General features: G+C 42.3%; 1 protein-coding gene across 1 annotated transcript in view; it reads left to right on the top strand.

Moving 5' to 3' along the window:
- Positions 1-25,688, top strand: part of SLC15A1 (solute carrier family 15 member 1) — a 92,557-nt gene that overhangs the window by 48,687 nt on the left and 18,182 nt on the right. The window contains exons 13-20 of the mRNA XM_073614410.1: positions 879-911; positions 1,385-1,473; positions 6,613-6,694; positions 14,772-14,903; positions 16,263-16,409; positions 17,190-17,236; positions 19,340-19,447; positions 24,544-24,640. Of these exons, the coding sequence (XP_073470511.1) occupies positions 879-911; positions 1,385-1,473; positions 6,613-6,694; positions 14,772-14,903; positions 16,263-16,409; positions 17,190-17,236; positions 19,340-19,447; positions 24,544-24,640 (735 nt within the window). The remainder of the gene's footprint in view (positions 1-878; positions 912-1,384; positions 1,474-6,612; positions 6,695-14,771; positions 14,904-16,262; positions 16,410-17,189; positions 17,237-19,339; positions 19,448-24,543; positions 24,641-25,688) is intronic.

The following is a 25,688-nucleotide window of genomic DNA, read 5'->3' as shown; positions in this document are numbered from 1 at the left end:
TAATTTTTGCAGAGGTTTTTGCCCACTAGCGGGGCGCTTTTAACCCCCGCTAGCGGCCGAAAAAGGGTTAGAAGCAACCCGCAAAGCACCGGTGCTGCGGCACTTTGCTGACGGTTAGGCGGCACTACCCGTTCATTTCAGTGGGCAGGGGCGTTTTAGGAGCGATGTATACACCGCTCCTTCACCACTCCAAAGATGCTGCTCGCAGGAGTTTTTTTATTAACATCCTGCCAGCGCATGACCTCAGTGTCAAAGCACTCGGGCTTTCACAATGAGACTGCAGGGGAGCTGTTTTTCAGGCGCTTTACAAGCGCTATTTTTAGCCCAAAAGTGCCTGAAAAACGCCTCAGTGTGAAAGGGGTCTAAAAGAATGTACCTCTCCTTGCCAGCTCCTGCTGCTCCCATCCCACAGAATACTACTCTCCCTGATCTTTCCACCGCCGCCTTAACACACCTATCCTTGTCATCTTGCCGGATATCAGAATGCTGCTTTGCCAATTGTGTTCCCTGCCATCATGAATCTACTTTCTCTCATTCTCTTTCTATGTTTGCTTACATTAGTTGCCTCTGTTGATCGCTGATTATTTTTTTCCCAGACCCATTCACATAGGCACAGTTGAAGGGGGCTGCAAATTTTCTTTGAGTGTCACAGGATTGCGACAGTTTCCCTGTGCAACTGACTCTAACAGAATTGCCACTATAAGAGTAAATGTGTCACAAATTGTAATTAATGTGTGCATTGTGACAGGTTAATGGATTGGATTGAAAAATGCCCCTCATTTTGTTAAGTATACTTTTCTTTATGAACAACATTAAATGTTATAAATGTAAAATGAAAAGAGCAATACATTTAATGTGTACTCCTTATCTCTTTTTAGGGGGCTATGCAAATTCAACCAGATCAAATGCAGGTAAGGTATTATTCCAGTTATTAAAGTAGAACTATAGGCAAAACTTTTTTTTTTCATTTTGGATAGAGCAGGGGAGGGTTATAACCCCAATCTCTGTGTCCCATTGCAGGGATTTCCCTTCACTTCCTGTCCCATAGCCAAACAGGAAGTGAGGGGGAAATCCCTGCAAATTAAAGGGATTCCTTGGGGACCCCCAGGTCGTCTGAACTAGTGTCCCCCCCCCCCCCCCATTACATTTCTGGGGACAACCCAAAATTTGGGATTTTATTTTACTTTCACTTTCAATAATAATGGTAAACAGGACAAATAGAGAGGGTGAATCTCCTTAACGGGGTGACAGACAGCAATAAAACTGACAGGGGTTCTCCACTATATCCAAAACTAGAAAAAAGTTTTGCCTTTAGTTATACTTTATTTAAATACCTATTAGGAAAACTAATTATATGTACTAATACTAATTCATTTTATTCTAGACTATCAATGCAATATTGATCCTTGTTCTCGTCCCTATTGTTGATGTTGTGGTTTATCCTTTAATAAAAAAATGCAAGCTGAACTTCACGTAAGTGAATGGTTAATTATAGGAATAACCTGTAATATTATATAATATTGTGTTCGGAAAAGTAAGTTAAAGTATATGTGAACCCTTACCTTGTAAAACAACCCATTTAGTTTAAAAAAGAAATGAAAGGCAGAACATTTGTGTGTTTACAGGTATCTGTTTTCTCTCTTTTTTTTTTTTCTTTTTTTTTTTTTTTTTTTATAAGTTATCACATAATCTCTGTTTTCAGCTGCATAAGGGGTTTAGAGAGTTAAGAATGGAGAAACAGCAGTACACTGATCTTCCCAGTGAATGGTTGTGCAAGGGTGTGTGTCAGCACAAGTCTGATCATTGGAGGATATGCAAGCTGTGCTTCTAGCACAGACAGAAAACTGACCACGCTGGGAAGGATATGATTCAGGGGAAAGCAGGGGGACTGGAAGGATCACCAAGTATTTCATGCATAGGAAGCAATACAAAGAGAACAGGATACTTTTTAACATAATGGTACAACATACACATACCAGTGTAGCGGTACCCCGTAAGGGCTGCTGAGTGTTGTAGTCCACTTATCACCCTGCCCAGCCAGGCACACGGTTTCCAATCACTCTTTAGACAGAAGACAGTCCATGCACTCATGGGCGTCCGCAGCAGTGGGCAAGGTGGGTCAAGTGCCCCCCCCCTGGAATCAGCAAGGTGTCCACACAAGATAAGTGGGTGTCCGTGAGCTGAGCGGTCTGCCGCAGACTTTTTTCTGATCTGCCGACTGCTCTCTGACACGATCTGACTCAGACTCCCTCGCTCTGCCTCCAGTCGCTTCCCTACTGTGTAAAGTGAGCCGTGAAGATATAGATCCGACCGGCGCCGCCCACAAGTGGAGTGGTGATGCTCATTTTATCCCTTGCCCCACCGTGTGTCCCCCTCTAAATTAGGCTGCTTGGCCGGGCAGGATCATTGTCTGTAAAAACATCAATCATGTGGGCACAGCACAGATCCCTCCCTCCACCCCACAGCTTAACTACTGGGCACTCTCTGCTATGTAACGGTGCCTTCCGTGAGGCAGTGATTGATCAGGAATAAGGGAAGGGGGTGTGGCCAGCCTTCAAGGATCAGCCGCGGCCACGTCTCCTGCCTCTGGATGATGGAAACATGGTCTTTTTGAAACTGGGCGGCATCAGGAGAGTCAGTGAAGGTACATGAGAAGCAGAATTTACACATATAATGGGAAGTGGCCGAGGACCAATCTCTTGCCGAAAAAGTTTCCCCGGCAGATAATGACCCCCCTGTACTGCGCAGGCGCAGCACTTGCACAGTACGAAGCACTACTGAGCCGAAAATAGCGAACATACACATCTGAGAGTCAGCTGAGCACCGCGCCTGCGCAATGAAGACCACATTGAACACCGCATTCTACCACACACTCCCGATGCTACCAGACAATGCCGCACGCTCCCGATGCTCCTGCTACTCTGCAAGGGGCGGCTATATTACGCCGTGTTTCAACACATTGAAGGCAGGTTTTGCAATCTTCATGGGTGATTTTAATACTTCTCACAATGCTTGCCACAGTATATTGTTATTATGCTTATGTGATATCACAGTAATACACCCGCCCCTTGCAGAGTAGCACGAGCATCAGGAGTGCGCGGCAGCGGCAGCTCCCTTGTTGTTCGTACTGCGCAAGCGCTGCACCTGCGCAGTACAGGGGGGTCATTATCTGCCGAGGGGAACTTTCTAGGCAGAACACCGGCAATAGAAGAAGAACAAGGAGTGGGTCTTGTGAGCTGGAGATGAGGTCTAAGCTTTGCATAAGGTCAGCCACTGTTTGCTCCCAGCACAGGGAAAATTAGAAAATTAGAAATACTTAATCAGACAATGGTAGTTTGATCCTTCTATGAAGCTTTTGCATCAGGTTTCTCAAACCTTTGCATGCCTGCACTTTTTATGATAATGACTAAACCCCTCCCATTCATTACATCGTTGAAAAGGGGCGGGGCAGGAGTGACCTTAAAATGATGCCCCCCCCTGAAAAAAGTTCTGCGGACGCCCATGCATGCACTTTATGTATTTTTATTGAGGGGAAATAACTTGGATGGCATAAGGGGATATGGGATGCCCACTGAATTGCAGAATATTTACATGGGACCAACTATATACACTCCTTGTATATACACTCCAGTCTTCACTCCAGCACAACACTTGCCTGCAGACTATACCTCCTCAACACCTCCAGCACTTGCTTGCACTTTCAGAACTAACTAGCACAGAGATTTAGGCCTGACACTGGCTCAGCCAGGTCTTGCATGTTCCCTTAGCAGGCAGGGACCTAGGATCCCTATGGTGTAGCAAAATATGACAGTCTCCTTGGTGCTAGTTGTCCTACACGTGGCTACTGCTCCCAGTACCACCTCTTCAGGCCCTGCCAGCCCTCCTGGCTTCAGCTGCCTTTCTCTCCTGCCCATACTTCCACAGACTACTCTTCTGTTTCTGCACCCATCCCAGACAGCTCTCTCCCAGTACTCTCAGGCATGCCTCCCCAGTCCTCCTGACTGTGCATTACTCACCGGCCCTCCTGGCTGCGACCTGCTGTTCAATCCTGGAGACTAGCCTGGCAGTGCTCTCTCCTGTTGTCCTCTCCTTGCTCCCACGCCTCCAGTCCAGGACACCTCCACGTGTTCTCAGAGGGTCCCGTCCACACCCGAGCCCAGGCCCAAGGTCACCCCCCAGAGCCCAGGCCCAAGGTCACCCCCCCCAGAGCCCAGGCCCAAGGTCACCCCCCAGACTGAGGAACTCCCTCAAAGGCCACCGACAGCCTAGCACTCCATCTCCAGCTTCCTCACGAATAACCCCCCCCCCCAGCTGGGCTGACCATAGGTATTTAAGGAGGCCTGCCTCCAAGTTGGGGATTGGTCTAGGCTCCTTAGAACACCCAAAAAAAGCTCCACCTCTCCTTCCAGAAAGTACCAGAACATTCTGGAAAGAAGTGGGAGGTCTTAATGATGCTGCGTGTGAGTCACCAGCTCTACACTGGGCCACTCCCAACCCAGATCAACTACCAGCTAGGCCTGCCTAAATTTTTCTACCCTGCCAAAAAACCCTATTTCAAACTATCTAGCAACCTAGAGGGTGCTACACCAGGAATAAGAAATATTGGGGGTAACATATTATTGAAAAGAATAGCAAATCCATGGACTTAAAGCCTAAACACGAACATTTAGAAACAGTAGGGAGTTGTTGTCTGTGTCTCTGTGTCCTCCTCAATTTTACAGACTAGTAAGTAAGGTAAAATATCTTCACTTCCTGTTTATTTGGCAGATAGCAAACAAAACAGGAAGTGATGGGAAATCTTCCCACAAGAAACACAAGCAGCAATAACAAATGGAAAATTGTAGTTGTATACATACAGTTCTTTTCCTTTCCTGACTTATCTCCACCCTCCAAGCTCCCATAGGACAATATACCAAATAACCTGAAGCCTGCCCAGCAGACCTCTGTTCTGTAACAAGTTGCCACACTTTCTGGAATGGAAAGTATAATGCTATGGAGATTGAGGACAGAAAAACTATAGTATATATTTATCTAACATTTTCCTTTTTTCTGACTCTGTAGGCTTCCCTTCCTTTGTTCTCTCCATTAGAAATAACAAACAGTTTGTCTGAGAATCAGAACTCACCTGTTCCCTATACCAGGGGTCTCCAAAATTTTTAAACAAAGGGCCAGTTTACTGTCCTTCAGACTTTCTGGGAGCTGGACTAGGGCCAGTGGAAGTAGAAAATGTCCTGGCGTCCAGTGGAAGGAAACAAGGCCCTGTCTTTGGTGTCGGTGGGAGGACTAGAGCTCATCAATGATGTCAGTGGAAGGAACAATGCCCCATTATTGGTGTCTATGGAAACAATTCTCTCCCGTCGTTGGTGTCAGTGGAAGGAATTGTGCCCTTTCATTGGTATCAGTGGGAGAAATAGTGCCCCATTGTTAATGTCAGTGGGAGGATTTGTGCCCCATCATTGGTGTCAATGGAAGAAATTGTGTCCCATAATTGATATTAGTGGGAGGAATTGTACCGTTTTGATGGTGTCAGTGAGAGGAACAAAGCTCCATTGTTGGTGTCAGCAACATGAATTGAGCCCTATTATAGGTGTCAGTGGAATGAATAGTGCCCCAAGGGCCGGATAAAGGCAAGAAAAGGGTCGCATCTGGGCCCCGGGTTTGCCCTAGATCAAAGTATGTAGAACTTCTCCTCTATCCAAAGGATTAACTTGTTGCATCTCTGTATTTACTGTATAAATGTAGGCAAGACTAATTCACAGTCTAAATGAAAATCTGAAAGTGACTTTTGGTAAAAAGGTCAACATAGGTACCAGGACAACTCTGTGCAAAAAAAAAAGTAACAAATAGTTCTATACAGCCTCAGGTCTTTAGTTCTGACACTCTCCTTCCAGAAGTAACCATCAGGAAAGCTGTCTGGAGGGTCAGACAAAGGGCAATTTTGGCTGTTAAGGTTAAGAAAGATATTACAGGACTAATGGCAGATCCTACTGGAACACACATGTGTGTGCCCAATGCCCTCAGTCACTGTCAGGCTTTTAGCAATGAGTGCCTACTGCCAACAGTCTTAGATTCCACCCCTGGATTTCACCCAGGAGAAGCTACCTGGTAAGGAAAGAAAGGGCAGGCTTCAATTTATTGGTATATGGGAGGGATGAGGAGAGTTACAGTTCATAGTATTGGTGTGGTAACAAATCCTTAAGGAATATAAATGCAGATTGTGTGAAATTACTGGTATTCCTGTCAGTCCCTCTGCTTTCCTATTAAAAACTGACCACACTAAGCGGGAAAGCACAGCCCAATTAGTTCTCCAGCTATGTTGGGAACTAAGCTTGACACGCCTTCTCTACACACCCTTTCACTGGGAAGACCAGTGTGCTGCTGTTTCTCCGCCCCCAGTTGTTATGCAGCTGAGAACAGAGGGATGTTATCACTTATATGAAAGGGAAAAAAAAAGGTATTACAAAATGGTTTTTATATCTATACACATTTTTTTACCTTTCATTTCTATTTTAAACTGAATGTGTTGTTTTACAAGGAGAGGGTTTACAATCACTTTATTTGTGAATGCTTATGTCCTAACATTGTATTGCTATATTTCTGTATCTTCTGTAGCCCTCTGAAGAGGATGACCGTGGGAATGTTCTTTGCTGCCATGGCTTTTGTTGCTGCTGCACTTGTGCAAGTATCAATAGATGTAAGTAATGTGTGGTGTGAAAGAAATATGAAATGTATACAGGAATATTATCTGCAGTACTCTCATATTCAGGCAGAGGTTCTCAATCATGTCCTCAGACCTCGCCAACAGCGCATTTGTCAAATACAAACAACTCCATTTGTGATTATCTGCAAAACATAAACTCTTGCTGGGAGTTAGAGGAACTGTTTACCACCTCATCATGCTAAAACCAAACATTATGAATTGAGGTTCTGGATCTGATTACAGTGGTATTTAGTTTCACTACTGCTTTAGCTCCGTTTAAGCAGCCACATATCCATTGCTACTCATATGTGTTCTGTTTTAAAGGGATAAAGTGGCAAGCCTAGTTGGAATAGATGAAAGGTTTGTTATAAAGCTGTTCACAAAATGCTAAAACTATGCTAAATTCAGAGTTTTCTCTAGCCAATTGCACTCTTGCTGTTACCAGATCTTCATTTATGATTTTCGTTGTGTCTTCCTCCTTATATTATATTTGCTGTGCAACTTATTCTCTTTCCAACAGTTTCTTTAATCACTGGGGTTGATTTACTAAAAGGATACGGACTGCTTAAATAGCATAGGCAAGTTGCACTTTGCAAGGGAATTTTGGTGAAATTTCACTATGCAATGAATACCTAATTACGGTGCATTGAAAAGGTATTCATACCCCTTGAAATTGTCCACATTTTGTCATGTTACAACCAAAAACATAAATGTATTTTATTGGGATTTTATGTGATAGACCAACACAAAGTGGCACATAATTGTGAAGTAGAAAGAAAATTATAAATGGTTTTATACATTTTTTACAAACAAATATGTGAAAAGTGTGGCATGAATTTGTATTCAGCCCCATATCCAGTCAATACTTTGTAGAACCACATTTCGCTGCAATTACAGCTGCAAGTCTTTTTGGGGATGTCTCTACCACCTTTGCACATGTACAGAGTGACATTTTTGCCCATTCTTCTTTGCAAAATAGCTCAAGCTCTGTCAGATTGGATGGAGATTGTCTTTGAACGGCAATTTGCAAGTCTTGCCATAGATTGAATTTAGGTCTGGACTTTGACTGGGCCATTCTAACACATGAATATGCTTTGATCTAAACCATTCCATTGTAGCTCTGACTGTTTCTTCTAAGATTGTCCTGTTTTTGGCTCCATCCAACTTCCCATCAACTCTGACCAGCTTTCCTGTCCCTGCTGAAGAAAAACATCCCCACAACATGATGCTGCCACCACCATGTTTCACGGTGGGGATGGTGTGTTCAGGTTGATGTGCAGTGTTAGTTTTCCTCCACCCATAGCGTTTTGCTTTTAGTTTTGCTTTTAGGCCAAAAAGTTCAATTTTGGTCTCATCTGACCAGAGCACCTTCTTCCACGTTTACTGTCTCCCCCACATGGCTTCTTGCAGATTACAAACGGGACTTCTTATGGCTTTCTTTCAACAATGACTTTCTTCTTGCCACTCTTCCATAAAGGACAGATTTGTGGAGTGCACAACTAATAATTGTCCTGTGAACAGATTCTCCCACCTGAGCTGTCGATCTCTGCAGCACCTCCAGAGTTACCATGGGCCTCTTGGCTGCTTCTCTGATTAATGATCTCCTTGCTCAGCCTGTCAGTTTAGGTGGACAGCCAGGTCTTGGTAGGTTTTAAGTTTTGCCATACTCTTTCCATTTCAGATGATGGATTGAACAGTACTACGTGAGATGTTAAAAGCTTGGGATATTTTTTATAACCTAACCCTGCTTTAAACTTCTCCAAAACGTTATTCCTGACATGTCTGGTGTATCCCTTGGCCTTCGTGATGCTGTTTGTTCACTAAGGTTCTATAACAAACCTCTGAGGGCTTCACAGAACAGCTGTATTTATACTGTGATTAAATTAAACACAGGTGGACTCTATTTACTAATTAGTAAACTTCTGAAGGCAATTAGTACCACTAGATTTTGATTAGGGGTATCAGAGTAAAGGGTGCTGAATTCAAATGCACGCCACACTTTTCAGATATTTATTTGTAAAAAAAATTGAAAAACATTTATCATTTTCCTTCCACTTCACAATTTATGTTCCATTTTCTGTTGGTCTATCACATAAAATCCCAATTAAATATGTTTATGTTTTTGGTTGTAACATGACAAAATGTGGAAAATGTCAAGGGGTATGAATACTTTTTCAAGGCACTGTATGTGCAAATGAAAAAAAGAAAAACAGCTTTTTGCTTGAACGTGGTTGGATGATGGAAGTTAGTAGAGCTTCACTTCATTCACTGAGATCTAGGGAAAATTCAAATACAAAGTGCAACTCCCCTTGCAAATTGAAGCATCAATTTAGCTTTAGTAAATCAACCCCTATGCGAGACGATTTCAAACCTGATAGTTCGATAATAGAAGAACTTGGCACCCCCAACTCCTCAGTTGGACATGCTCCTTTCCCCTCCACTCATCCCTCCCTCCTGTACCTCTCCCATTTTCTCCCTAAACATCTACCCCAACCCCACTCAGGGCGGAATCTAGCCTGTCTGATCTGGGGGTGCAGTAAAAGAAGTAACGGGGCCTGCTTTCCAAACTAAAAAACAGTACATAATGAACTGCTACTATAAATTAACAAAGACAATAAACTAGGTAATGCTAGCCAAATGAAGTGTACAGGAACCCTTTCCACACTACATTGTGCAGACTTTGCTGCACTACACACCACACCACCATAGATAAAGCAGCTAGATCTTTGGAGGTCGCCTCTCCTCGTTTTTTTGTCTCATCGCCCCCCCCCCCCCCCCCAGATCATCCTGAGGGGGGAGACAACCTCTGTTGCCTGTCAATGTTACTAAAACAATCTGCTCTGTTTACAGTGCAGAGATAAGCAATCCTCCTCTGGACCATGCTGTTATGGGATTCCTGCACTACACACAGAACTCCACCAAAACAGTGGTGTTGTTAGGATTCTTAAAGATCTGGGGCACCACTTGGCACTAAAATGACTAGAATAATGCGATGCCCGTGGCATGCCATTGCAAATGGTGGGTATGCAAAGTAGGAGAGGCTTACACCTATAAAATATGCTTAAAGTTTTTTAAGCCACTGTGATTCCTTATGCCGCGTACACACAAGCGGACTGTCCGAAAGAAAAAGTCAGACGGAAGCTTTTCATCGAATATACCGATCGTGTGTAGGCCTCATCGGACTTTTTTTCTCGAAAAATCTGACTGACCTAGAAATAGAACATGTTCTAAATCTTTCCGACAGACCCAATTCCTATCGGGAAAACCGCTCGTCTGTATGCTGGTCCGACGGACCAAAAAAGATGCATGCTCTGAAGCAAGTACGAGACGGAAGCTATTGGCTACTGGCTATTGAACTTCCTTTTTCTAGTCCCATCGTAAGTGTTGTACGTCACCGCCTTCTGGACGGTCGGACTTGGGTTGACCGTGTGTAGGCAAGACCGCTTGAATGGAAATCCATCAATCCATCCAGTTACGTTGGAGAAACCTTTGAAGTTTATTACAATGGCTAAACCGGTCGTGTGTATGCGGCATAAGAGATACATATAAACCTCAGCACAATAATTTTTACAAACTGAAATTGTTCCAATACATTTGCTTTTCTGCACACAGAATATAGACAAAGAACGAGCACTTTTGTCCGAGCCTACCTTAAAGTGGTTGTAAAGCCTAAACATTTCTTACCTTAATGCATTCCTTGCATTAGGGTAAAAAAATCTTTAGGTGTCATCATCCCCCCTCACTCCCCTCTTTTACATACCAGAGCCCTCATTCGATCCAGCATCATGCACATTTGAAGCTCTTCTCTCCCCCTTAATTCCACATCTTGCCGGCTTTGCTGGGGCACCAGTAGTCCTTGGCTCCCAGTGCTGCCAATCAAAGCCAGTGATGAGGGAGCTGGGGTCAGGGCTGGACGCAGCAGCAGGGCTCGGGTGCCAACACGCACGAGTGCACCCATGGGACAGGGGGGAGGGGCCAGGAGCACCAGCGGGGGACCCGAAAAGAGGAGGTTTGCGGCCTCTCTGTGCAATTCTATTGCACAGAGCAGGTAAGTATAGACATGTTTGTTATTTTTTAAAATTATTTTACCTTTACATTCACTTTAAAGAAGAACTTAAAATAGTAAGGGACTCCTTAGCAACCAGCAACTGTTGAGACAATGAACAGTTTGGTCAACAGTTTGTAATTACAATATAGCATATAGGGGTCAAGGGTATATAATGTACAAAGTGCAGTGGTCAAAATTATGTCATGTACAGCCCAGCGTACAGAGCGTTGTGGTTAGCAGGTATGTATTGTACATTCAAGAGTACAGATGCAAAGGCCATGAGTACACAAGATTCAACATGTACCACACAGCACAGCATACAGAGTTTGGTCAGGAGCATGTAATGTGTACTGTACATTATGTAATCCTTCCGCAATCTGTATTCTGTGTTTGACATTGCATTCTACTAATCATTACCCTATATGCTGCACTTTACATGATATAATTTTTACCCCTGCTTTCTTTACACTAGGCTGTGCATTACATACTCCTGACCATTGCGGTCTGCAATCTGTGTCATACATTACATACTTCTGACTTCAGAGCTCTGTATACCGTAGTGTACTTTGCACACACATTGCTGCAGTTTGAGCATACAGAGTGGAGAGGATTATGTAATGTATAGCCTTGCATTAATTCTCCACTGCTCACCTCTGCGCCATTCTTCCACAGCTCACCTCTACGCCCCTGTCCACGCCTCATCTTATCCCCCACCACAGCTGTGCACCCTCCATCCACAACTGTCCTCTGCGCTCCCGTCTACAGATCTTATTTGTGTCCCCAGTCCACTGCTTACCTTTGTGGCCCCTATCCACTGCTCACATCTGTGTCCATGTCCACAACTCACCTCTTTGTCCCTTTCCCTCACCTTCACGTCCCCTGTCCACATTTTACTTCTGCACCTGCCATCCACAGCTCAACTCTGCACCCCCTGTCCACAAATCACCTCTGCAGCTATTCCACAAAAAATTCTCCCCCCTTCCACATCTCACTTCTGCACCCCCTTCACAGCTCACCTCTGAACCCCTATCCACAACTCTCCTTTTTTATCCAACAAACAGCACTTTTACTGCTCTGCCTCTCTCATGCATTAGCAGTGTATAAGGAAGCCATGGCCAGCTGGCAGAGTCAACACACAGGGAACCAGTCGAGAAATTTAAGGCAAGTGTACTGGGTGCCAGCAATAGCATCACTCAGGGCCCTGGGTCTCAGGGGTCTTCTGCAGTGAGGCGGCCAGCAGGATGGGGAGGAGTAGGAACACAGCATCCAAAGCAGCCTGGGGGTTGCCAATGAAATCTAGGGGGGGGGGGGATGAAGCCCACCCCAGCACCCCACCTAGATTCAACCTTGACCCCACGTATTACTTTTTCCCCTCTCTTCACTCTTGACCTCTCTTCTACAACAGGACATCACGCCCTTGCTCCTCTCTAGACTGACATGACAGCTTCTGTTAAACATTACTGCTAAATGAGCTGATTTTGGTGTATGTACTATGTACCACTATCTTTGTTATCAATGTCTGGTCTCTATAACCACATACTAAGTACCACTGTCTTCATTTCCTTGGACTGTCTGCCCTGTGACATGTAAGGTTGAGCTGCAACTATATTTTTTTTTTTCAAATTCTTTATTTATATAAAGGGTGTTGGAGAATACATAGTTACATCGCATTTAAACATTTACAAATACATCTATTCAATACTTAATATTTGCTTTTAGTATTATCTTAAAGTTCCTTAGTCTCTACATAAACATTCATAGGTTATACCCTTATAATTTTACCTAAATTAGGACCTCGGTACTACAAGGCTTATTCCCAGTATCTTATTCCTTATTTAATTCTCCAATCCTCCCTTTAGTTCCTTTTATTAAATACCCCAAACCCTACCAAAACCAAAAAAAAAAAAAAAAAAACCCTCTCCTACTCCTCCTCCTCCTATTCCCCTCCGCACGGCGAGATACAAAGTAGTTCTACATAAGACATTCTCATTCTTCTGTTCTATCTTCCATCTTTCTCTTCCCTTCTTCTGAACATACAAATCGGTCCCATATTGACCAAGTTTGTACATATTGTTCTTTTCTATTTTGGGCTGCGTGGACCAAGTCTTCTATAGCTCCAATTTCTCTAACTTTATTAAGCCACCTTGCAATAGAGGGTAGTCTTGTATCTCTCCAACACATAGTAACACGGGTCTTGGCAGCATTTACCAAGTGGCACAACACGGACTTTTTATATGCTTGCATCGGGATCTGTGAGCAGTGGAGCAGAAAAAAAGTGGGATCATCTGGTATTAAGAAATCTGTAAGTTTTTGGGAGATTTTCTGAACCTCTAACCAATATTTTCTGATCCTAGTACAAGACCAAAAGATATGAAGGAGTGTTCCCTCCTCTTTCCCGCATCTCCAGCATCGATCTGAAGTTTCTGCTGTAAATTTACTGAGCCTCGACGGGGTGTAATACCATCTAGTTAGCAATTTGTAATTTAATTCCTGTGTCCGTGTATTTATTGACGAGTTCATTGCCAAGTAAATGATCTTCCTACGTTGAGTTGGATTAAAAGTTCTATTAAGATCTCTTTCCCACTTACTAATGGATGGTAGCACAAACTCCTCCGACGGGGTATTTATCAATGTATAAATCTTAGAGATCACCCGAGTGAGAGGTTCCTTCTCCTCACAGTATAATTCGAATACCGTAAGTTGACACCGATAGTTTATTGGTGGTCCCAAAGTCCCTAAGAAGTGGCGAATTTGTATTGCTTGCCAAAAAGTTACTTCATAATCCCCTCCTGGTTTAATCAGTGCTGCAATTGTTGGCCAAGCCTCCAATTGCACAAAATATGACACTTGAAACCCTCCCTTCTCCTCCAGTTTACTAAATGCTCCCTTTTCCATTCCTGGTTGGAATTTGGGGTTTCCCAATATAGGGTACAGAGGTGAGTGGCTCGAGGAAAATCTAGGAATACTGCAAAACTTAGCACAAATTCATAGTGTAGGTCCTATAATAGGATGTTTTCTAAGGGTGGGGGGTAACTCATTGTAACACCAGGGTGCTCTACGTAGAGGTACGGGGCTCAGCTGTTGTTCCATGTCTACCCATTGCTTAAATTCCCCATGTCTACACCAATCCACTAATCTCCCCATATGAGCCGCTTGGTAGTACTTGAATACATCCGGGACAGCTACCCCCCCATAACACTTGGGTATCGTCATTACTCTTCTACTAATCCTAGGACTTTTCTTTGCCCATATAAATTTCGAAAAAAGTTTACTTATCTGATGAAAAAAAAACACCGGGATAGTAATGGGTAACGTTTGAAAAAGATACAAAAATTTTGGTAGGATACACATCTTGATAGTGTTACAGCGGCCAAACCACGAGTGTAATCCGTGTTGCCACTTGTCTAGTAGTGACCGTACTGAATTATATAATGGTATAAAATTTACCGTGAAAGTATTTCCTATATTTGATGGTACATATGTACCCAAATAATTCAGCACCGCAGGTACCCATTTAAAATTGAAATTTGGTTGTATGGCCTTTTGTATTGGAGGTGACAGCCTCACCCCCATCGCTTCTGATTTTGCGTAGTTAATTTTTAAATTTGATAGGTCTCCATAGATCTTAAATTCTTTCATAAGATTGGGCAATGAGATAAGCGGGTTAGACATGGAAAACAGCATATGCTGACACTTTATAGTTCTTATTTCCCAAGCATACCCCCTGGATATCTGGGTTTTGGCGAATGTTGTTAAGTAAGGGTTCTAACGTAAGCGCGAACAATAATGGTGACAGCGGACATCCTTGGCGCGTGCCATTTGTAATTTTAAAAGGTTTTGAAAATACTCCGTTTACCTTAACTGATGCTTGCGGTGTAGTATAGCAACTATATTTTTTTTTAATAAAAACTTGAATCTTAAAAGAAACACAAAATATTTAGCTAATGTAATGTTTTAGCTTCTACCAAAAACAAAATAATCAGTGTGATCTGACCCATTAGAATTTTCTTCTTTTGCTTACAGAAAACTCTTCCAACATTTCCAACCAGCACTCAGATACAAGTTAAAGTTATAAATTTGGGAACTCAAAATTTGACTGTTAACTTTAGAGAAACTCAGCCTCCTAATTTCTCCACGGTTGTGGACCCACTACAGGTATGATGTTACTTTCATTCTACACTTGCTTATAAGAAATTACAAATATAATTTATGTTTGCAAATTCTGACTTCTGACTACTGAATAACCCTTATATTAGGGTTATAGGTCAGTAGGGCATTTCCTACTGTAGAGTTTTGGTGGTCTGTATTATTGTCCTAGTTCTTAACATAAGGAGTATACAGGTCACTTTTGCCTGCTTGTTAAAAGCTAAGCAACTCCAGTTCCAGTGGTGGCCTCTGGGAACTTATGTTAAACAGATAATTCTTTAGAACAATAAGAAATTTATAATAAAATTAATATGATTTGCAGAAAAATACAGCCCACAAATTGTCTTTTTTATAGCAAATCCTACTGCTAGAAATCTCCTTCATGTCTTGCAGGTCATGTTTCCATTTCTTAGGTTTTATAATGTGTCCTAAGACAGTAGTTAGGACTATTAAATAACCCTCTGTAGAGATAAACATTTACGAGAACAGAATATTGTATTGAACACAGACAACGTATCTACAGCAATTGGACACGCCTTAGAGTGTCATGTGACTAGTCTGTCTGGAAAGCCGGCTTACCTTGCAGTTTAGTAAAAGTGATGTATTTTGTTTTTGAAATTCTTAATAAAAAAGAATTAAAAAAAGGTGAGGAAACTTTTTGAAGAACCCTTCTATATATTTAACAAAACATTTGTGTGATAAGCAAATGGCAGTAAACAATAGCAATTGCATAAATCAATTTATATTCTAACCACGTGACATAAACAAATCACTTAATTCTAATAAAGAATTGTATTTCATACCTACTTCTCAACCATGTATTATGAGTGTATTTTTATATGATATAAAGATGATATAAAGATAGTGTACATAAATAGTCTTATTCAGAAATCCAGAGCAAGAAGCAATGTTGATGTGCAAAATGCTGTAATCAGATTTTGGATTAATAAATGTCAGATGTCAGATGATCACATGAACCTGTGCTGGGCACATGTAGGAATGTGATTTGAAGCTTTCACAGAGATATAGACTCTCCCCACTTCACAGCACTGGATGCCTGAGCAGCCAATCCCTATGTACTTGGTTGTTTGGGAATATTATGCTTTGCACGTCACCATTGCCCTTTGCACCACCTAAATCTGAAAATGCTATTAGTTACCTTTTCAATTTGTACAGCTCCTATGCAACACTAGAATTAAATTATCTTCCACTGACAAATATTTACATTTCTGTAGCCTAAAAAAAATACAGTAAATCATGAATAATCCTTGAATTTTATCTTTTTAAATGACAAATCAATGCTTTTTCTTTGCTGTCCACCATTACACATTTACCCAAAATGTTTCAAAATCCCTCATTTTTATTTAGGCAGGTGACTACAGGGCTCTTCAATTGTCTAGTGAAATGGATGTGAACTATGGAAATGGCACCTACCCTTTAAGTTTTGCTAACCTTTCAGGGGGGAAAAGATACACCTTTATCATCTCAAATCAAAATGGACTGTCCTCAAACTTGGTAAGTAGTAAACAACCTGTGAAAAAGAAGAAACAAACTCTGTGCTCATTCTGACCTTCCTTTTTTTAAACGTAATAAGTTGCTGTACACCCGTCCTCTAATACTGTGGAGGAAAACAGTGTACGGAGGAATACCCGGATGAGCAGAAGTATATAATAATTGAAAAAGCGCTAGGGCCCTTCTTATTTTTATAAGGGGTCATATGAAATCTGATTGAGTGTTACTCAGGAAGAGTGAGACGTGTGGAATTTGGGAACATAGGCACCGATTACATTAGTGGAAAGCAACGCATCTTTGAAATGGGGCTCTTTATTACACAGGAAAATGTATATGATTTATTTGTGGACTTTAGCACAGTATATGGACTTTGCCCTTTAGATCACAGTTGGATGATAGTTTCTTGTGACACACTTATTATTTTTTAAACATTAGCACTTTGTGTGAATGGAATTGGTTTATATAATAGGAATTATATTTCAAAGAAACTGAGTTTTTTTAGAAGATTAGTGAAGCATTACATGGGTTGCATTTATGTATTCACAGATATGTTTAGCAATTTTTTTGACATAAGGTATTTGTTTTAGTGTTGCACCATTATAAATATATAATAAACAACCTGTACTGTGTGCATGCTCAATGCATTGGAGATGACAAATTGATGATTATTTCTGTATTGACATGTTTCAATGTGCGTTAGATTTTTCGACACATTTCTTGATAAAACTTTGTTCAAAATATACTCTTTATATGTTAAAATAGTGCCTTTTTTGTTAAATGCAGGCTGAAGACATAACCAGCAAACCAGAACAAGGAAGCAATGCTATAAGGTCAGATTTTCAAAACTACTATATAGCTATTGCCAATGCCATTAGAATGAGGTTAGAACATGGTATATGCTAAAAATTGGTGCGGGTGATTCCTGCTTTATGCCATACAGCAGGATTAGGTGGACGGTGAGTCCCCCACCAGACCCACTTTCACATGGTGGCAGGGCCAAGGGGTAAGCAAAAGAGGTGGCTGCCTTGGGTGCTTAAGCAGGAGGAGGAACAAAAAGGGCAAGGCGGTGCACATTGGCCTTTTCACCTGGGGCAATAAAGGACCTTGATCTGACTTTGCACAGTGGTAATGTAGCTCATTTACTATCCCCACTTGTATTATTCAGTTCTAAGGACTACAATAAAGTCCAGTTTTCATGGTACACCGTATTCTTTTTAAAATCATTTTATTTTACAGTAAGATTCTTAATAATTCTCAAACCCTTTTTCATATACTGTCTAGTAAGCCAATTCTACCTTTGTTTTACTATAAATATTTTAACGTTCAGTCATATATTCATAACTTCACTAGTTGTATTTGTTTCCGACTTTTTTTAATAGCATAGCTGGCCTGGCGTTAGAGCTGTGTGAATTGTGGTAGGCACTAGGTACTTTTTATCACACTCTTTCCTACTCTATCTGCTTTGGAAAAGCCACCTTACAACTGCTTGGACCTTAAAAGAAGGGTGCATACCCCGAAAATTGTCCTGAAAATGTATCATGGACTGCATGAATACGCTTATGCAATATACATCAAAAGTTGTACTATTAATCATTAAAAAGCAGTGCTAAAGCTCCAGTCAAGTGCTTTACCTAAGCTTAGAACTGCAATCTGGGTCAATTAAGTCATCAGACTGCTGCAGGATACAGAGAATATCCTTTGTCTCCTCTCCACCACTGATCAGGCTTCAACATTGTGACTTTGCAGCAGTCAGAAAGTGAGGAGTTGCAGCAGAGGGTGGCCAATCCGGGTGAGATAATAAGGGTTGATATACTAAAGGCAAATACACTGTTCATTTTGCAAGAGAAGTTGCACTTTGCAAGGGAATTTTCCCCAGAGTTTAGTAAATGAGTTGAAGCTCTGTTGACTTCCATCATCTGCTCATGCGCAAGCAAATATGCTGTATTTTTTTCTTTGCATGTGATTGGGTATTTTTTGCAAAGTGAAATTTCACCACGTTCATTAAACTTTGCAGAAAATTCCCTTGCAAAGTGCAGCTTTCCTTCCAAAGTGAATAGCCTATTTGCCTTTAGTAAATCAACCCTAATGTGTGCATATAGAGAAGAACTGCACAAGCCCATCTCTAGGTCAGATTGTTAATCCAGAATGCAGATGTTGACCATGGATTATGCCTGAACAATGATAGCACCATAATTCTGCAGAGGAAATCAGATGAAGACATTGTTAGAGGGAGGACTGTTATCTCTCAGAGAGGTAATACATGACTGTAAGTGTTACACATTGCTTAGCATGCATGAACTTAACATGAAAAATTTATCTAACACTTGGATAGCTTTGTTCTTCCATTTGTCATTGAATTTAAATTTGAAATTCCAGCATTTTTAAAAATTAGGACTACCACATCTGTTCGGCTTCCCCAGGTTTAATATTGCAAGTGTGATCTCTATAACTGTTCCATTTGTGGTGAGATAGCTATAACTTACAATCTCAGTAGCATTGACAGACATTGACACAATCCAAATGGCATCTTGTAGATCATAGAAAGCTTTAATCAAAAACTTGTGCAGATCTTGACAAATGAAGATCAGATAGGTCAAAAAATCATAATATGTATAGCTTCAGCAATTATAGGTTCTCCGAACTGAAACTAAAGACACAGCAAAGAAGGGTGGCATTAACTGTACAGAGCATCTGCTAGCTACGGAGTGAGGAAGGGGCACAATTATTTAAAGGCAAACAAACAGCAATGTATGTGTAACATGATAACATCTACAACAAAGGTTCAGTTATATGCCATTTATCATAATGCATAGGTTTTCTGCTCAAAAAGTCAGACTACACTGCATGGACATGCCAGCTGAACAACTTTTGGTACCTACTGGAATTGAAGCAGTACCTCTCTAAAAGATTATTTTCACAATTTGTTCTTGCAGGTTTATTAATAATCTTCAAGAAAGAATCAACATAACAGTGGATGTTACAAGCCTTGGTGAGATTTCCCCGTTCAGCTTTTCCAATTACACTATGCAAAATTTGGGAGTGTAAGTACATTCATTTTAGATCTGCATAACTGAAAGCTATGTAAAATAGTTTTCTTTTGTAAAATGATAATACTTTTTTTCTGCACAATAAAAGAGTAAGATACACATAGCAGTCTCCATTCTAGCACAAACTGTAGAAAAAAATGAAAAATGAAAAAATAGGGCGCACCAACCTTGCACATTACCCAAGTATTGTTTATTGGTATAAAAAGAAAGAAAATATACTTACAAACCAGTCTTTCTACAGTGTTTCCATTGGGTTTTCCCTGACCCCAGGAGGGCAACATCCGCCGCCGTCACATCATTTTTGAGCGCAGGAGATTTTGTTTAGTAATAAAACATGTAGAGTTAAATCGTTTTTTTGTCATTAATTTAAAGGGTATATCCGGTCAACACTTTTTTCTAAGTTCTAAATAGAATGACCAAAGGTCAAAACCCCTGTCAGGTTCATACCGCTATCTGGAGCTCAGTTAGAGAGATTTACCCTCACTTCCTGTCACACTGACTATGTTTTACCAGATAGGAAGTGAGGGGAACACTCCAACAGCAACACAAATAGAAATAAAACATGTTTTTGTTTAGGAGATTAGGAAAATAATAAGATCATGTCAGATATTTATTTCTGTCTGATGTTCCTGTTGCAGATTTTCTCTGACTTCCTTTCCTATGTAATTGTTATCAGCAGGACAGAAAGTGAGGGTAAACTTTTCTGACAGAGCTCCGTATAACAGTAGAAACCAGACAGGAGTTCTCATCCTTCCCCACGCTATACAATACTATTTTTGCAGATACTTTTAGAACATATTACTGGTGTATTGTAAAGCTGCTTGGCATAAAACAACATACACAGAAAAAAATCTGAATTAAAAAAAAAACAAAATTAGGCTGCGAAGATGTACTGTATATATGGCACCTGATGTATCACTTCCATGTTGACTACTTTAATCCCCTTCACGCCAGCAGTATGCAAATATGCGGCTGCATATTTGTATACCTCCCTTTGTGCTGGGAGCGCGCTGCATGATGCGCTCCCAGCACAGTAACCAGGGTCTCACCAAGAGCCCCAGACCCTGTTCTAACAGTTGGGACCTGGAACAGCTGGTCACCAGTTTGCTGTGTTCACCAGTTCACCTGTTTGCTGTGTTAGCCTGCCCCCCCCCCTGTTTTCTGTCTCTGAATGCACAAGAGATATACATTGTATCACCTGGATGCACAAAGTAGTGCTAACACATATCAAAATGGCAAATTTGGGCTCAGGCATTTAGACTTGTTTTACCCTTATGCCGCGTACACACGGTCGGACTTTTCGTCTACAAAAGTCCGACAGCCTGTCCGACAGACTTCCGGCGGACTTTCGGCGGACTTGCAGCAGACTTTCTAACGAACGGACTTGCCTACACACGACCACACAAAAGTCCGACGGATTCGTACGTGATGACGTACACCGGACTAAAATAAGGAAGTTCATAGCCAGTAGCCAATAGCTGCCCTAGCATGGGTTTTTGTCCGTCGGACTAGCACACAGACGAGCGGATTTCGGGTCCGTCGTAGTTACGACGTAAAGATTTGAAGCATGTTTCAAATCTAAAGTCCGTCGGATTTGAGGCTGAAAAAGTCTGCTGAAAGTCCGGAGAAGCCCACACACGAACGGATTACCAGCCAGCTTTAGTCCGTCGGCGTCCGTTGGACTTTTGTAGACGAAAAGTCCGACCGTGTGTACGCGGCATTAGGCGTGAAGGGGTTAAATAACTTTTTTAAAGTATATATGAGCTTGTACTTATTCATTTGTGTAGTTGCTTATAGTGACCTTTTTAAGTCTACAGTCTTACCTGCAATGCTATTATATTCTACATGCTGAGAGCCACTGATTTTTTTTTCAGCAAAAATATATTATCGATTTTTTTCTGAATGTATAATAAATAAATATTTGGAAAAGGTTCATTAAATCAGAATTCCGGCCAGCCCAACAGCACAACAGCACAGCCAGTTTCTGAGCTTCTCTGCAGAAAAGGCAGCTAAGCAATGCATCTGGTTCCAGGACTAACCCCAGTCTGTTCCTGAACAATGAAGAGCTACAGCACATTGATAATTCCTGACCTTCCTGTTCCAGGCTGAGCATTACTGTGAAAGAAATTACAAAAGGTCGACATAAAGAAACTACTCGTACTATTTCTATGTAAAAATATACTGTATCTAACCATAGGCGTGCCCACGGGGTGTGCCGGGTGTGCCCAGGCACACCCTAATCATCCCTGTGCTCTCACTGCTAGTGCTAGTTGTGACTGCTGCGAGCCTGCGACATTGTCTGTGTAGCTCATGTCACCACTGGGCAAGCAAAAACATCTGTGTGCTGCGAGTGGGATGTGATTAAGCAGGGACTAGGGAGTCGCCGGGACCACGGCCGCGGAGTAATCCAGCCGCATTTCCCGATGGGTCTTCTGTAGTTCCGGCTGCAGGTTCCACAGGTGGTGGCGGAGTGATATACATCTGCACTCCGCCCACCCACAGCCTCTTCTCTCTCCCTTGGAAGAAGCAGCGGAGCCTAAGCCTGGATATCGGCAGGCGGGTGGCTCAGTGAGGTGAGCAGTGAGACAGCACTGAGCAGGGCAGGCAGCCAGACACACGATGGACCAAAAAAAGCAACTCGATATGAACTCTGCCTGACTTGTCAGCAAGAAAGTAAGTGTGCATTTATTTATATATATATATATATATATATATATATATATATATATATATATATATATATATATATATAAGGAGCCAGTATCCTGCAGGGGGGAGAAGAAGAGAAGTTCTCTCTGAGAGTTTCTGCTGATGAAGATGCCGCTGAAGAAGAGAGATTCTGGCAACCAACTCGGTCCAGCCCTGCCCCCTCCCCTTCAGAGCAGGAGGAGGGGGGGTTGAGGGGGAATTGTTATCATTCTTTGTGACTGTGTGTGTTGATTGAGTGAGGGCCGGTGCCAGCATAAGACACAGTGAGAGAGAATAGTGTGTCCCCTCCATGTGTCCTCCTGTCACACTGTCTGTCCTCCTTATGTTAGTCTGCCCCCTACTCTTGTTATCCTGCCAATCTCCTGTCACACTGCCCAGGTACCCCCCCATCCTGCAATACTGCCCAGATACCTCCCTCCTGCAATACTGCCCAGGTACCCCCCTCCTGTAATACTGCCCAGGTACACCCCTCCTGTAATACTGCCCAGGTACCCCCCCCCCCTGTAATACTGCCCAGGTACCCCCCCCCTGTAATACTGCCCAGGTACCCCCCTCCTGTAATACTGCCCAGGTACCCCCCTCCTGTAATACTGCCCAGGTACCCCCCTCCTGTAATACTGCCCAGGTACCCCCCCTCCTGTAATACTGCCCAGGTACCCCCCTCCTGTAATACTGCCCAGGTACCCCCCTCCTGTAATACTGCCCAGGTACCCCCCTCCTGTAATACTGCCCAGGTACCCCCCCTCCTGTAATACTGCCCAGGTACCCCCCCCCCCTGTAATACTGCCCAGGTACCCCCCTCCTGTAATACTGCCCAGGTACCCCCCTCCTGTAATACTGCCCAGGTACCCCCCCTGTAATACTGCCCAGGTACCCCCCCCCCTGTAATACTGCCCAGGTACCCCCCTCCTGTAATACTGCCCAGGTACCCCCCCTGTAATACTGCCCAGGTACCCCCCTCCTGTCACACTGCCCAGGTACCCACCCTCCTGTAATACTGCCCAGGTACCCCCCCTCCTGTCACACTGCCCAGGTACCCCCCCTCCTGTAATACTGCCCAGGTACCCCCCTCCTGTCATACTGCCCAGGTACCCACGCCTGTAATACTGCCCAGATACCCCCCTTCTGTCACATTGCCCAGGTACCCCCTACTCCTGTAATACTGCCCAGGTAAACCCTCTCCTGTAATACTGCCCAGGTAAACCCTCTCCTGTAATACTGCCCAGGTAAACCCTCTCCTGTAATACTGCCCAGGTAAACCCTCTCCTGTAATACTGCCCAGGTAAACCCTCTCCTGTAATACTGCCCAGATACCCCACTCCTGTCACACTGCCCAGGTGCCCCCCCACTCCTGTAATACTGCCCAGATACCCCCCTCCTGTAATACTGCCTAGGTACACCCCTCCTGTAATACTGCCCAGATACCCCCCCTTCTGTCACATTGCCCAGGTACCCCCTACTCCTGTAATACTGCCCAGGTAAACCCTCTCCTGTAATACTGCCCAGATACCCCCCCTTCTGTCACATTGCCCAGGTACCCCCTCTCCTGTCACACTGCCCAGGTACCCTCCCCCTGTCACAATGCCCGCCTCCTATCACAATTCTAGGTCCCCCTCTCCAATTACAATGCAAAGGTGCCATCTGTGTCCTAGCAAAGAGTCACTTGAGTTCCTGTGCCCCACCCTAGGTGTAAGCTGTGTGTTCAGCTCATACTGCACACTGGAACAGTGCTTGCAGAGCACCGGCATTCATTTAAATTTGTCACTGTCAGTGGGTACTACACCTACTAAAACCAACAGAGGGTGTAATTGAATCTGCGGCATGTAAATGTATAAAAAAAATAAAAAGTGTGTGTGTATATATGTGTATATATATATATATATATATATATATATATATATATATATATATATATATATATATATATATATATATATATATTATGCGTACACACACGCATGTGTGTTTAAGCTTCGGTTAAGGGTGCACACCCTAATGCAACAGGCTGCGCACGCCTATGTATCTAACAATGTTTTAATGTTATCTGACTGGATTTAATAGAACATTTTTAAACGTCTAGAGTTAAGTTAATTAATTAGGAATAATTATATAGTATATGATATAGTATGGCTGAACTGCAGCATCGTACAACATACTTAAATGTAGATATTTTCCTGATTAATGAGCACGATTTACAGATTAAAATGACACCAGAGGTCAACATTAACCATAAGAATTAAACCACAAATAACCATCCTGTACAGAATATTATACTGTAACATACATGCTCACATTTACACTTTAAGAAAAACTGTGACATTACTTATGTGTGTTTTATATCATAATTTTTGTGCTTAAATTGGCTGTGTTTTTTTGTACAGAAAAAAAATAAAAGTTATTACTGAAACCGGGAAGAGTTGCACTGTGGACTCTATGAAGTTTGGTTTTGGAAGCTCTTACACAATAATCATCAATGAAGTAAGTAACTTACATTTCTTGTGTTCAGCAATGATGATTGAGTGTATCTGCTTCTATCTACAGTAGCTGTGCGCATCTGATTTATTGTTTTTTCTTTAGTGAGTAGATATACCTTTTATCTTGTAGAGCGAAAAAGAAAGATTAGCATTGACATTTCAGCCTTATTCAACCAATCGGCAACTTTTAGGTTTTTACATCATAGTAGTTGTATTAGTTGTAGTAGCAATAGTTGTTGTAGCAGTAGTAGCAGCCTACTATTAGTGTCTGTCACATGACCACATTTCAAGCATTAGGTGACATGATCTCTGCTGATTGAAATTGCTTGAGACCTACATTTAGGCAAAGCTGGCCAGTTGATCTGATTCTGCTGTAAGCCAGCTACGTCCTACATGTAACAGAAAGTTAAGGCCCGGTAACCCCTAGTGACTCAGATACATTAGAAGTGTAACCGCCCTTGTGGCCGGTTCGGCTAAGCCTCAGAGTCCCATAAGGGCTTTCCAGAAAGTTCAGATATAAGAGGGTTGGTAACCTAGGTCATATCTGCGGCTTACCATTACATAGTGCAGCATCAGAAGGAAAACTCCTTGACTCGAGAATGCTTTGTATTTTTGAGAGCTCCAGCCCCTGTACAAGAGGTTAATACTCTACCTGTCCAGTGAGATGCTGCATCCACTTCAACTAATGAAAGACCCAAGAGGTTTACTCCACGGTGATGCAGTGCCCTTTCTTATATAGATCAATTGCTTCTTGCTTGCAGAAACCATACCTCCCAAATGTTTGAGATGAGAATGAGGGAAACCTATAAGCAAAAGTATGTAGACATAGAACACACCCCAGCCACACACCCTTAAAGGAGCATTATACCACTACTTTTCCTTTATACTGGATTTGAAATTTACAGATGCAGCAATTTAGAAATTGGATGAAAGGTTTAGCACTGGGAAACACTTTTTGAAAGATAACAAGCATTTTATATACAGAAATATAGATCAAACCAAAATGAGGGACAAATGAGTAGGAAACAGGGACAGAGGGACTTTGTTCGAAA

This window comes from Aquarana catesbeiana, linkage group LG02, assembly GCF_042186555.1.
Source record: "Aquarana catesbeiana isolate 2022-GZ linkage group LG02, ASM4218655v1, whole genome shotgun sequence".
Lineage (NCBI taxonomy): Eukaryota > Metazoa > Chordata > Amphibia > Anura > Ranidae > Aquarana > Aquarana catesbeiana.
This window is presented reverse-complemented; position numbering and strand designations above follow the sequence as displayed.